At 48.5% G+C, this 14,488-nt stretch overlaps 1 protein-coding gene across 1 annotated transcript in view; it reads left to right on the top strand.

Moving 5' to 3' along the window:
- The window catches only part of RUNX2 (RUNX family transcription factor 2), a 232,690-nt gene extending 218,410 nt beyond the window's left edge, over positions 1–14,280 (top strand). The window contains exon 5 of the mRNA XM_080664735.1: positions 13,000–14,280. Within this exon, the coding sequence (XP_080520861.1) occupies positions 13,000–13,580 (581 nt within the window). The 3' untranslated portion in view covers positions 13,581–14,280. The remainder of the gene's footprint in view (positions 1–12,999) is intronic.
- Positions 14,281–14,488: the final 208 nt, after the last annotated feature.

The raw sequence follows: 14,488 nt of genomic DNA, 5'->3' as shown, positions 1-14,488 counted from the left end.
TGCACCTCACTCGGTGTCCAGCCATCATTGTCTGCATCTGAAAGACAAGAATGAAGATATTGGCCTCTAACTCACGAGGACAGTAGACATCCTAGGCTCTATTTCTGCAAGGCCTACATCTTCTTGGTCCTACGCTGGTGTGTTAATGCACCCCAACGATGGGAATATGGAGAGTCCTTGCTGTCTGGGTAGCACTGGCGGTTTGTAACATGCTTCCACCTAAGCTCCCAACAGCCCTGCGTGAGGCCAGCCTCCTTAAACATTCAGTGGTTTCCTTTCAACACTTTCTTCATTTCCACCTCCAGGATCTTTTGAAGGATGTCACTGATCCAAGCCCTTCCCTCCAAACCCTTGGGCTAATTGTACTAGTAAATGACCACCTCCCTGGCAAGTGCTGGTCAGTCGGTCAGTCCTGGTACTCGGACAATTTTTAAGTGAAATGATAGTGAATCCACTTGGTTTGACTGTTTCAGGTTAGTTGTCACCCACAATAAAAAATGAACCGATAATTCTACCTCCCTCCCTGGTGCGCTTCACTGGACCTCTCAGGGGATGTTCTGGGGTCCCAGAGCTTGTCAGGACATTGCAGATCTGAGCAGTGGGCTCCTCTCTTCTCTATTCCTCTTCTCCTTCTCCCTCCCATTCTCTGAATAGCCCACATATAAAGAGCAACAAAATCACGCAAGAGAGCTTAATTTTGAAAGGACAAGAACTGCATAAATATAGATTTTTTTCTGTACTTTTAGACAATATTAATGTCCTGCTTAAATAAAGCTTAATATATGTAACTATATAATATAAATACATGATAATATTAATATGTTTATATATTATATAATATGTTATCATAAATACATAAATATGTAATATAAATCTGTAATTATATAAATATAGATTAAGTGGTGTAAATATAGTTTCCTTACCTTCTCCTATTTGGGGACAGTATGGCGGGAGAGTGGGGGGGACTTAGGGGTTTTCATGGTCAGTCACTCAGCAGGGAGGTGCTTTTCAGGCCGTCCCAGAGGCGGGGGTGGGCACTGTAAGCTGCACCCTGCATCACAGGGCATCGCATTGCCTCATGGCCACATCTTGAGAAAACTTCACAGAGGTCAGGAAATTCCCAGCACACGCTCTCATTTCTCCCTCTGCTGACCGTGCCGTGAGAGCACAGGTGGGGTCAGGCTGAGCACATTTTTAAAAAGGAAAAATCAAAGCACTTCTGCTGCTTCTGCAGGCTCGTGGCAGGCGGGGTCCGCACAGGCCTGGCCGGGGCTGCAGAGTGGGCCTCAAGCCCGGTGCCTGGGGCGCTGATCTGCTGCTTCATTATAGACTTTTATTTTGTAAAAGTTGTGCCCCCCTCCCTCTTGCTTTGTTTCCCCTTGGGGAGCAGCATCTTTCCTCCTGGGCAAAGCAAGATGCTCTGACCTCTGCCTCCAATGGACAGGGCCACGTTTAGGGTTGGGGTTGCTCATTGAAGCTTTGTATATAACTGAGCCTGGCACAAAGGGTCATCCTTAGGAGGAATGGCATGAAACGAAGAAAAGGGAAAGCGTGGACCCAACGTAGAAAAGATACCCTGAAGAGAGACACAGTGGAGTGGATAGGAGGTCTAATCTCTGAGGAATTCTTAGCAGAAAGGAAGGACTGGGTATTAAAAGTGCCTGGATGGGGCAATTAGGGAACCTACTAGGGTCCTGTCATTTCCTAGGATTATGAGCTCTTAAGTGCAGGGGTCGGGGAGGAAGGGGGTAGTAGCAACAGGTGGCAACAATGCCAGAACATCAGCTGTGAGGTGCCAGGGCTGGCTGATGGATCCAGTCCACTCACTGGATGTGCACCAGGCATCCAGGGCTGGGCGCTGTCACTTGGTCCACGTGACAATGGAGGGTCCTGGAGGATCCCGGGCCCTTTCCTCCGCCCTGCCACTGTCATAGGGAACGCGCTGGTCTAGAACCGGCTGCTTATCGCCTTGGGCAATGGGCCATCAGCCCTCCCTCCTCTCCAGGTGGTACCCCACTGCTTTCTCACTCAGGCTGGGGTGACAGCTTGGCGAGGGAGCTTCTTCCCTAAGATGCTGTCCCAGCTGAGCCGGTGAGTGCACACCTGTGTGCCCGCCTGCCACACCCCAGAAATCCTGGAGCCTCGGGGTGTGAAGAGGGCCCAGTGAGCCCTGGGTGGCCGGGCGCAGCATGTTCCCGCCTTGCATCCTGCCGCCTGTGGACTGACCTCAGAGGAGCTGGCAGCATGGGGCTCCATTTGTTCCCCACCCCCGCCAGACTGTCTACCCTCCCCACATGCCTGGTGGCGGCCCGGCTCCCGGTGACCCCAGGTTCTAATATCCTTGGGTTTGCTCAGACTACCCAGCTGGCTCTGCTCTGGGCTTCCCGGCCTTGTTAAAGCCAAAATGCCGACTTTACAACCTGCTCTTTCCATCCAGTGCATCAGGCAGCCCTGTTTTTACAAGCGAGATGGCCCCTTTGGTGTGCTCTCTCTGGAGGGGGAGGGGCAGGGCGTATGGGCTTCAGCAGGTCTGGTCTGTGCTGTGTTATTTTTTTTTAACGATCGTCTTTAAAAAGTGAAGTTCAAAGGTGAGTGACCGTCCAGGAGGAAGAATTAAATGGGTTGATTTGGAAACGGTTCAACCCTGGAGGCATAGCTAAGGAACATAATCTATTTTGAATTTTCCTTCATGAGCCCAAGTTGGTTATGGTGTGGGAATAGCTTTTTCATTCTTTCTCTCCCTCTCTCCATACTATACTACAGAAAGACTCATGCCATGGAAGATACAGGCTGCATAAACATCTCTTCAAAAAAGTCACATAAAGATATTATATGTAGTTACCTATGTCTCCTTCCAAATGGGCGTGTTTGGAGAGACGCATAGAGATATCCTTCACACCCTGTATGTGAAAAACAGCCAGCCTAGAAATTGGCAGAGCAGCCCTGCCTAAGTGAGTGGAAAAGCCTGGCTCGGGGCTTAACAAACAATCCCATAAAGCCCATGCTTGGTTTTATTGAATGCTGATGCATGCAAGACCCAGGGTGGCCAACTCGAGCGAAGGCAGGAGCCAGCCTTCACGGGCAGGGTCATAAAGGGTGGCAGGAAAATTTCTTTTTGCTGAAATGCAATCTGTTCCTAGAAAAAAAAACAAATGCTTCCTATAGCGATTATCTGGACTTCACTCTTGTGCTTTCTTCTGCTGTAATATCATTTTAGCTCCTTTAATGTGCAAGATGTTACTTTTACATTTGGTCTTCTCACCTCCAACCTCACCCCCTCCTGTTCAGCCTCCACACTGCTGGCTGCCAGGGTAATCTTTTAAAATTGCAAATCAAATCTATCACTCTCCTACTTAAGTCCCCTCCTTGGCTCCCCATAGCCTGCCAAAGTTCAAATTCCTTAGTTTCGCAGACAAGCTTCTCAGCTGTCTGTCCTTGTTATCTTTTAAGCCATTTCATGCAAGTCTCCCAGACCTGTGCACCCCACCCTCCAGCCATTTCAAACTGCCTTTCTGCCAAGCCTCATGCATTTATTTGCACATGTAATTCCCTCCACCTGGAGTGCCCTGGGGATACAAGTGGGAGAGTGACAGCATCGGCTGCGCAGTGCAAGGGGGACCGAAAGCTGATGTGGTGGGGTGGGGGTGGCACTTTCAACTAGGTGTCCAGAAACAGCCCCTTGAGAAGGTGACTTGGAGCAAAGGTTGAAGGATGTGAGGGGTGAGCCATGCAGATATCCAAGGGAGCAGCATTCTGGGTAGAGAGAAAAGGATATGCAAAGGCCCTGAGGTGGGAATGTGCCCAGTACCTTCAAGGAATAATTGAGCAGAGTGAAGAGGAAACGATGGAGCAGCTGTAACTCTGGCTCAGGACCATCGGCTCTTGAACTGGAACAACTCCCACCTTTTTTCTGTGGCCAGTGGTGCTAATGAGAATATGTGATCCTGAGGAGCCAAAGGCTTGCTGTGCGGTGCTTGAAGGGTTAAAATCATCTTGCTTGCTCGCCCTGGCTGATTTGGCTCAGTGGATAGAGCGTCAGCCTGTGGACTGAAGGGTCCCAGGTTCGATTCTGGCCAAGGGCACATGCCTGGGGTCCTGGGGTTGCCAGCTGGATCCCCAGTAGGGGGTGTGCAGAAGGCAGCCAATCAATAATTCTCTCTCATTATTGATGTTTCTATCTCTCTCTCCCCTCTCCCTTCCTCTCTGAAATCAATAAAAATATATTTTTTAAAAAGTCATCTTGCTTGTGAAAGCAGAATAGGTCTAAAAGTGGATCTAAGGGTGTCAGGCTCTGGACTGTACTTTCTTCCAACCTATATCCACACAGTATCAACAAAGCCATTTTAGAGGTTTTCACCCTGGTGACCAGAAAAGGACACCTCTTGGGATGTTTAGGTCCAGGACTGAGTAAGTGACCCTCATCCTTAGGGCTCCTTGGGGTGCTCAACCATCATCCGACATAATGTTCTCAACAGCAATTTATTTTATTAGTTCTTTCCTCTTCCTATTTTACAAAAGTCCCAGAAACGTCATATATAGACCTTCTTTCAAGTGTTTGAATAAAATTGTGAATTCAGTTGTCATACCTCGCCCCACCCATTTTATTACTGTGGTAAATTATACACATCATAACATTTATCATCCTAACCATTTTTAAGTGTACAGTTCTGTGGCATTAACTATCTTCACACTGTCGGGCAATTATCACCCTCATCATCTCTAGAAGTCCTCACTCTCCCTACTGGAACTCTGCACCCATTAAACAGTAACTCTCCATCCGCCCTGCCCCCTCCCCCCCGCCCCCCTCAGCCACTGGCAACCACTGTGCTCCTTTCTCCCTCCATGAATTTGACTACCCAGGGACCTCACACAAGAGGAATCATACAATATTTTGTGTATTGGCTTTTGTGACGGGCTTATTTTATTTAGCATAATGTCTTCATGGTTCATCCATGTAGCATGTATGAAAATTTCCTTTCTTTTTAAGACTGAAAGGTAGTCCATTGTATATGTCACATTTTGTTTATCCATTCATTCATCCATGGACACTGGGGCTGCATCCACCTTTTGGCTCTTGTGAAGGTTGCTGCTATAAACATGGACATACGGTACCCTCTTCCACTTCCTTTTCTCCCCTTCTTCAAAGGTGCTCTATGGGCAGGAGCACTTCCGGACTGTTTGAATCAGTCCCTGTGGCTGCCTTCTCCCTTCCCAGCTACTTTACTCTATTAACTCACTTGATGATGAATACTCCTCATTAGCTCAACCCCCAGCCACTCGGAAATTAGAGGCTGGATAATTCACATCGAAATAAAGGGGCCATGACTTTTCCTGTGTCACTCCTTGGGAAGTCACTAATGCTGCAAGAAATAGAGACCAAGGACTTCCCCAGGGCTGGGCCTTCTGACCCCAGAGGGTGGTCCCTCAAAGGCTGTGGACTACATTGGATTGACAGCATTCTTCCTGGGAGAGTCAGAGGGCATGTACTGGGCATCACTTTGGAGGACCTGGTCCGTTGGCTGTAGCAGAGCCTGGATGAAGCCAACGCCATGGTTTCAGTGACCCCTGGGCCAGCCTGTCCTACTCAGTGGCTAGAGTCTGCACTGCTACTCTCAGGCACCTGGCTCAATAGCACTTGAACTTGAACCAAGAAAAGAATGCAAATTGCAGAAGAGGTTTACATTTAAAAAGTTCACACACTTTCAAAATAGAGGAGGTCCAGATATGAGAGAGAATGGGTCAACATGGATGAGCACTGATGGGGGAGTCAGCCACCATTGGGATGTGAGTCTTATCAGCCATGGGCTTTGTCCGAACTCTGAGAGCCTCAGTTTCTCCATTTGCAAATGGGTTGAGGGTCATTGCCGAGTAACCCTAGCTGGTATTAATATAATCACCTGGGTGCTTTTAAAATGCAGGAAGCCTGGGCACCATCCCTGGAGATCCTAATGTAATTGTTTGGGGGGCATCAATAATATTTACAAAGCTCCCAGGTGATTTTAAATGCAGATCACAGGCCTTAAGTGTAGCAGACCCTCTACAGATGTTAGCCTCCTTCCATGCCTGCAAAAATCCCATAAAGCACATTCCCTCCTTCACATGGACTGGCCTCTGGCATCAGCTGCCTTGATTCACACCCCAGGTCTGTGATGGTGAGCAGGTTTCTTAACATAGCAGAGCTTCAGTTTTCCCAACAGTGAAATGGGACCCAGAACAGAACCTACTTCATAGTTTTCCATGCAGATTATAAGAGGTCATTTAACACGTAGCATGGAGACAGTGAGCACTCAGTAAATGTTGGCTCTTATTGTGGGAATGGTCAGTGTCAAGTCGGGAATCCCCTTGTCTCCAGGAAAGCCAGCCCTTCTCAGCCCTCCAGAGAAACCCACCCTCCTCTCCCCTGCTGGGGCTGCCCTCCTGCTGAGCCACGTTCCTGAGAGATGCCTGGTGAGAACTTGGGATCAGATTGAGTCAGAGGTATTTGTAGACTTGACTCATCAGGTCTTAAAACCAGAAGATTGCCCTGTGGTTCTCATGACGTTCCTGGAAAATAAAAGAAGCGAATATTATTGGGCTGAGTTCATCAGACACTCAACCCGCCCTTTTGTGTGCCGGGCATCCTGAAAGGAGCAGGCAGCAACCCAGCCAAGTCTGAACCATCAAAGGCAGGGGCCCGGCCGCCGTGCTGAGAGACGTTGCTTCTCCCGCAGACAGGTCTGGTCCTCTTCCCACAGACCTCTGCCTCTCTGCTTCCCAAAGGCTACCCAGTTTCTCCTCCCTCCAGGCTCCTGGGAAAATGTTCCCGAGGGCTGCCTCTGGTGAGGTGTGTCAGAGCTGAGCTATGCTGGAGGGCTGGGTGTGGGCTGGGAAGGGGCCACCCAGATTCCAGAACCAGAAAGGGAAAGTTCCCCTTCTGCAGCCAGAATTTCTGGGATCTTGCACTGAAACAGCAACCAGCTAGGGTACCCATTTTTCTTTGCCTCCTTTTCCCCACCCTGCCGATATTAAGTCTTAATGTTTCCACATCCCAGCTTTCTGTAGAATCTACTGCTCTGCATCCCCAGAGCTACAACTCTAGCAGAAGCCACTGTCATTCTGTAATTTCTCACCTGCACCTGGAACCTCCTTACTGGTCTCCCTGCTCCTGTTCCGTCTACCCGCTGCTCAGTGCTGCCAGGTAAACTTTTCAAAAAATAGAACTAATCATGTCACACACACACCCTTATGCTTAAAACTTTTCCAAAGCTTTCCATTGCTTAGGATAATGACGAAACTCCTTAACAAGTTCAACAAGGCCGCGTGTATCAGGATTTGGTTTGGCTATAACAGAAAACCCAATTTAATGGGGATTTGTACAGATAAGATTTTATTTTCTCACATGAAGAGCCTGCAGTTGAATGAGCTAGGATTGGGGAGCAATTCCTCAAGGTTATCAGGGACTCGGTTCTCTGCTCTATCATGCCTAGCATATCGTTTTCACCTCATGGTCCAAGAGGGCTGCTGGAGCACCAGCCACTGCAACCAAATCCCAGGCACAGGAAGGAGGAACTGCACACAGCACTTCTACTTGCATCCTTCTGCCCCAAATTTAACGACATGGCTACAGCTAGCTGGGAGAGAGGCTGGGAAATCTTTATTCTAAGTGTTATAGTCCGTCTAAAAAGGAGGTGTAGGAGGAGAATGGATAACAACTGACAGTGTATGTTATCTGCTACATCTCCAGACCCCTATTCACCTCTTGAGCTTCATCTCACCTCATGCTTCCTTTACCTTGCTCTCTATACTCCCATCACTTTGGCTTTCTCTGCAAGGCCCACATATTTACAATATTCCTTCCTGCCACCGGCCCTTGCTCACACTTCAATATTTCCCGCCTCTTCCTGCTTAACTACTCATCCTTTGGGATTCTGCTCAATCAGCATTTCCTCATGGAATCTTCCTTCATTAGGTCAACCCCCTATTTCAGATGTTTATAGCATGTAGATTGTGTCACTGTTGCAATTACATATTTGAGCAATTATTTGATGATTTTATACCCCCTCCCTGCCCGCATCCCCCTCCCCCCCACGCCATGAGGTTTAAGTCTGGTTTTGCACACGATGGAGCATTCTGCTGGACATACTGTAGGTGCTCAATGAATATTTGTTGCACAAATTAATGAATAAATTTAGCTGTTATCTAATAGCTAGACCTCAGCAAATGGTTTTCCCGAACAAGTGGTGGAAGGTGGCCAGGAGGGCTGGGACATGCAGTGAGTAGGGGAGCATTCTAAAGGATTCATTCAGATCATGTGGGCTCTTGGGTGTGGAGAGGAAACATTGAACAGGAACTCAGGAGACCTGTTTTCTTGTCTCAGCTCAGCCCCCAGTCGTTGGGCCACTGCCTGGAGAAAATGAGAAGACAGTGAGAAATGGTCAGATGCTGGATATATTTGAAGGCAGAGCCTATAATCATTGCTGGCAGATGGGGGTAGGCTTAGGGAAAGAGGGGAAAGAGAGGGGTCAAGGATTAGTCCTGGAGGCTTGAATGAACAAATGGAAGGTTATTTACTAAGAAGGTGAAGACAAGGAGAGGTAGAGGTTTTAGGGAGATGATCATAAGGGCATATTTGCAAATGAATGGCAACTTCCCATAGCCCTCTGGCCTTACACTTCAACTCTTTCACAGGTCCCTCCAGAGAAAGCCAAAGCCCCAGGTTGGTGCCAAGTGGGTGTACAAAAGGTAAAACAGTTGCCAGCCAAGAAATGATTCAGCCTTACTCAGCAATCCCATTGAACAGAAAGTGGTCAGAAGACGGTGCCCTGCAGGCTTGGTAGGAAGTGGTCACATTCTACTAAAGATCAGTGATGGGGGAAGGCATATCTGTGCATGGTCGCTGCAGAAATCTTTGAAAATTCAGAAAAGTATAATCTCATCACATGCCTAACATCTTCTTCTGTTTTCTCTCAGTTTTCTATAGGCAGTTGAAGGCATCCACATAACATGATTTGGCAATTTCCTTGTCTCACTAAGCAGTGAAGCACATGTTTGTAAATTGCTTTCCGGAGAGGATGTACTGACCTACTCGACCACAAACAATATCTTAGAAAGAACACCTCTTCCCTGCTCGCTGGCCAGCAGTGAGCATCAGCATGAGAATACTTTGCAAATTTTACAAGTGAAAAATAGCAACTCATTTTTCATAATTATTTCAATTCATAATCATTATTATTTTAATTTGCAATTCTTTCATTTCTAGAATGAACACTTCTCAAATGCTTATTAGTTATATATTTTTAACATATATTTCAATATATTTTCTTATATATTTCAATTCATAACTTATTATTTTGATTTGCAATTAAATATATATTTACCATATATTTAACATCTATGATATGTAAATATATATTTAGTATGTATATGATATATATTTACATATATATTATGCACTTTCAAAACTGACTTTTGTGAAGGTATTTGCAGGATAGTAACAGGAACAGACTCACTGACATCTAGTTGAACTTCATCTTCCCCATCTCAAGAAGTAGCATCCCCCCAAGTGGTTGGTTGTGTGTGAGTGAGATGGGGATGGCAGTAGGGAGAAGAAAGAGTGCCAGGGCTGGGAAGCTTGTTCTCAGCTTTTCACACGCCAGCCTCTAATACACTCGAGAAAGGCTGAGGCTCCACGCTTTCCGAGCAAGCCACGGCTAACTACTAGCTGGTGGCCATCTGCTGGGCAGCTTTTTTGGATTTCTGCCCCACTCTGATCCGCCAGATGGCAACCTGAATGCTCCTTTAGGGTAAGGACGCTGTCTGGTCCGGCTGTGTTTACTAAGCCTGGTATAGCATGTAGCACATAGTAGGCCCTCAGTACCTATCTGTTCTGTAACTGAATGGTAGATGACAAGGAGAGAAGAGACTGTTCTCAGCTGTGTCATAAAACAGCGAATCCCTTTCTCTCACTGGCCTCCATCTCCACGTCTTGCGTAATTAATCCAGTCACGGCAAAGATTCCTTCTAACTCTGCAATTCTGTGAAAACACCTCTAAGTAATTAATCCAGTCATGACAAAGACTTCTTCTAACTCTGAAGTTCTGTGGAAACACCAAACCCATCTTTGCTTTCGTTTCCTCTTCTATGAGACAGGATGAAAAAAATCAACTTCCCATCAGGTTGCCAGATAAAATATGGGACACCCAGTTAAATGAGAACGTCAGATAAACAAAGAATAAGTTTTTTTAGTACAAGTGTATCTCAAATATTGCATAGACTCCATAAATAATCGAAGCACCGAATGATTAAACGACATGCAGCTGGATCAGTTTATTGCATTTGGAGTTGTGTTTCTGGCCCGATGATGATTATATGGCATTCATTCAACAAGTATTTATTGAGCATCTACTCTATGCCAGACACAATTTCAGCCCTGGTGACACAGCAGAGAATGAAATAAGCAGTGTCTCTCATTTCATAGGGCTTGCATTCTAGTTAACAAAAAAATACATAAAATGGCAGGTGCTCATAATTCTCAGGAGACAAATAAAGCAGGATAAGGGTCAGAGACCAGGTGAGGGGGTGAAGGAAGGAACTAAGGAGTCTGATTAATCGACCCTCTGCACCTGAGAGCCCCCATCCTCCACAAAGAGCAGTGTCTGTAACAGCAAGATCCTGACATTATTTTGTAGCAATCACTGAAGCTGCATAAAAATGACATCACTGATTCAAAAGTTTATGTCCCAAATCAGGGATAAAATGATCATTTGCGGATGGAAGAGACCTATAAATCATTTAGCCCAGATTTTTGCAGCCACGGGGTTTCCTGACAGCCAGGTGAAAGTTCTGGAAGGTGAGGTACTTGCTCAAAAGATGCTTCAGTTTTTAAATTCTATTTGCCATTCAGGTTGGGGTGAGTCCTGACAACTTGAGGTTTTTTTGAAGTTTTAGCTGAAACAACAGTGAAGGGCTTTTCTCTTTAAGAATCTTCATACACACACACACACCCTCAAGCCAGTGTCCATGGTTCAAGGCTTTGCTGGAGGCTATTAAGCTAATGGCAGGTGAGGTCACGTCCCTATTCCCCTGGCAGCTGAGAGGTCATCAGCATCAACACTATTACTATTTTCATGATATTAGGTTTCTAAGTTGCTCCTCTACACCTGGTTACTCTAATGTCTACAATAATAAATCCTAGGCTTTATTTGCCAAGCTTGTCTCTTTGGCTTACATCTTTGCTACCCCGGGTATGGTCCCCACTGGCAGCATTCTCATCACCTGGGAGCTGGCTGGAAACACAGGGTCTCAGGCCTCAGCCCCACCCTGCTGAATCACAACCTGCCCTTTAACAATGTCCCCAGGGAATGGCATGCACAGTCAAGTTTGAGAAATGCTGCCCTAGAACATTCCATGTGCTGGCCTCTATTTCATGTTACACATGAGACTTCTATTTGGTTTCATATAAAGGGCTCTTGTCTGCTACAAGAGCTGCATGTGTGAAGCTCATTAACATCTTTCTCAAGTAAAAGCAGATCCAACAGTTTGGAGAGTTTCTCCTTTACCCTTTTCAGCTCATAGGAGTTATGTGCTTAGAAGTGTGTGTGATTCTTGGTTTACAACATAAGGTCATCACAGAAACCCGAGGGGGTTATGTTTTGGTGGAGGAGAGGCAGCTCTATGAAAGCCAACAGTAGAAAGTACCCGTGACATTTCTCCCAGAGAGGGTTGCAGGCACATGGGTGGCTTCTTCTCAAAGGTTGTCCCTCAAGGAACAATTGCCTCCCTGGTCCCATCAGACATAATTCCCCACCACACCAACTGGGCATCAAACATCTGGGTCCTGTGAGGACGTTGTTGGGAGCTGAAGTCAGGACGGGTGAGGAAACAAGCTCTCACCAGATGATTAGGGCTCCTCTGAGTCTCTGCCAGACGCAGACGAAAGAACAGCTCACCCATGACGAGTGTTAAGAGCGCACGTGTTCCCATGCAACGGGATGTGTTGACTCATTGACTCTCATCATAGCATCTCCCCAGCATCATACACCGAGGCAACCAAGCAGGTTCTGCCCTTGAAAGGCATGGAATCCCTGAAGGGCAGGGCATGCAGGTGGGCACCCAAACAAACAATGCAGAACGGAAAGCAGAGGCCTCCGAGATGTGGCTCTGGTGAAACGCAGAAGAGCTTCTAGGGTGAGCACGGACCATGTGCCCAAAGCAGCAAGCAGGGCGGCTGAGACAGCTGGGTTAGGTCATTGGCATTGATGTGGGTCCTTTGATCTGAGCTGGGCAAGCCCAGTCACAAAGAGCTGTCACCCACTTTCTACCTGGAGGCAGGGCATTAGGAGAGAAGGACAAAGGTATGTTTGTTAAGTGCTTCCAGGTCTCAAGTGCTGCCCACTGTGAACTTAGATCAAGGCTTCAAGTTGAAGACCTTCCATGGCAGGTTGATTGGTCCTGGGAGGGTCCCCCAGGGTCACTGGGTCCAGCCTTCCCGTACAGATGGGAAATGAAATCACGTCTCTCAGAGCGAGAATTGGCACTAAGGTCTTCTGGCTCCTGGCCCCAAACCCTTTCAACTCCCGCTGAGAGCTTGGCTTTGCTGGGCAGTGAGGGGCTGTCTGGCTAACCCACTTCTGCTTCTGGGAAGAGTGGAAGGGCCTTCCTTCCACTGTCTGCACCTACTGTCCTTGGCAAGATGGCCTCCAAATAGGTTGCAGCTCCCGCCCCTGCCTGGAACTCCTCGCTGTCTGCACAGGAGTGCCGCCTCTCTTGACCCGAGGGGAGATCCTCACCCGCTGAGGTGCCACAGGGGACCCCGTGGTTCTCCCTGCCTCTGAATTCCAGTGCTGGGCCACAGCTGCCCACGTTGTGCGTTAACTGGTCATGTAACCCTCCCTTCTGTACTAGATTGCATGTCTGGGGGTAGGACAGGCTCTCGCACCTTCTTCCTCAGTCCTAGGGTGGAGCTGAGCTTACAGCGGACCATAATGCCTGAGTGACCCTTTCTCGTTTCTTCCTTGGCAGATTCAGAGCCCAGTACCTTGGACTCCCAGTCTTCGACCTTGTTCCTTTCCTCTGAGGAGCCCGGCCCCTCCACCACTGCGCTGCTTTCCCCCTCCTCCTCCTGCGAGCCCCAGGGGTTTTCTCCCTCCGTGCTGCCCCCTCAGTTCCCCACAGCCCCTGCGCCCCCTGGCTCTGGTGCCCCCAGGCTCACCAGCCTCTACTCTGTAGTGGCCTCCTCTCCAGAGGCTGCCCCGCGCCTCCTTGACTGGTTGCCCGGCTGCCCCTCGGCCACTCCTCCTGTTGGCCGCGGGGAGGAGCGGGAGTGGCCAGTGCCTGTCCAGGGCCCCGAGAGGGGCCGCGCTCAGCGCCTGGGAGCATCAGCCAGGGAGGAGGGCGCAGAGGATCCGGGGACCGCCCTGCCTCCCGCCGCCCCGCCCGTCACCGCTGCCCCTGCGAGCTTGGAAGCCAGTGTTGGGGACATCCTGGTGGAGTTGCGGACCATGAATGGCCACCTGGGCATCATAGCGAAGGCCCTCACCAAACTGGCCTCGTCCCTGGGGCCCCAGCCCCAGCCCCTGCCTGATGGGGCGGATGACAACTAATGCAGCAGGCACCCAGCTGTGCATCTGCACCACGCTCAGTAACGGGGTCCTGGAGGGCACCCGGCATCCGCCTGTCCATCACCCGGCATCCTGTACGTCACCCACGAGCCCAGCAAACCCAGCAGAAGAGGGAATTACTCTGATCACCTACTTAGGGGAATGGACCTCCACGTGCCTTTCCATCTGAAATGATGTCACTCCTCACACCTCTCCCATGCGAGGCTTTCTCAACTCTCACACTGCCTGCCCCTCACCTCTGGACTCTCCAGGCCCCTCAAATGTCCTTCTCTTGTTCTGGAAAAGGCCTTGAACTCATGGCAGGAAGAGCGCCCCCAGTTCGGGGGTGGGAGCGTGGGAAAGATGCGTAGAGAACCAGCCTGTCACAGCCCACGCCTGTGACTTCTGGGAAGTGTGGAGGGAGGGCAGGTGCACGCGGGTAACAGAAGCAGCAGTTCACGGCAGCCCCAGCCTTCCTCTCATGAGTTGCTGATGGTGTATCCGATCTCTGGTAACGTTTACATGTTTCTTTTAAAAAGAAGTTTGGGGAAAACTTATTTTTTTCTCATTATAACCGCATTTCAAGACGTTTGGGAAAATAGAGAAGTGAAAAAACTGATGTATCTGGAGAAGGGTGGGGTATTTAAGTTGTTCTTATGAACAAGAAAATATTTTGTGTAATAAAGTTTTTCTATGTACTGCCTGGCAGTGGCCGCTTCTGCCACATCTCTTCCTTCCCAGGGCCCGCTCTTCCTGTTCTTAGTTTCTTGTCCAGCCTCCTTTCTCCTTCAGTCTCAGTCCAGCTTTTCCCATGCTTGTGAAGAAGAAGCTTCGAAAGGTTCTCATGATTCTTCTCTAAAACTCCCTAGCCCTAACTGGTTTGGCTCAGTGGATAGAGCGTCGGCCTGCAG

The sequence above is a fragment of the Plecotus auritus genome (genome assembly GCF_963455305.1).
Source record: "Plecotus auritus genome assembly, chromosome: 4".
NCBI lineage: Eukaryota > Metazoa > Chordata > Mammalia > Chiroptera > Vespertilionidae > Plecotus > Plecotus auritus.
Note: the sequence above shows the minus strand (reverse complement) of the source record. Positions and strands in the feature narration are given on the sequence as shown.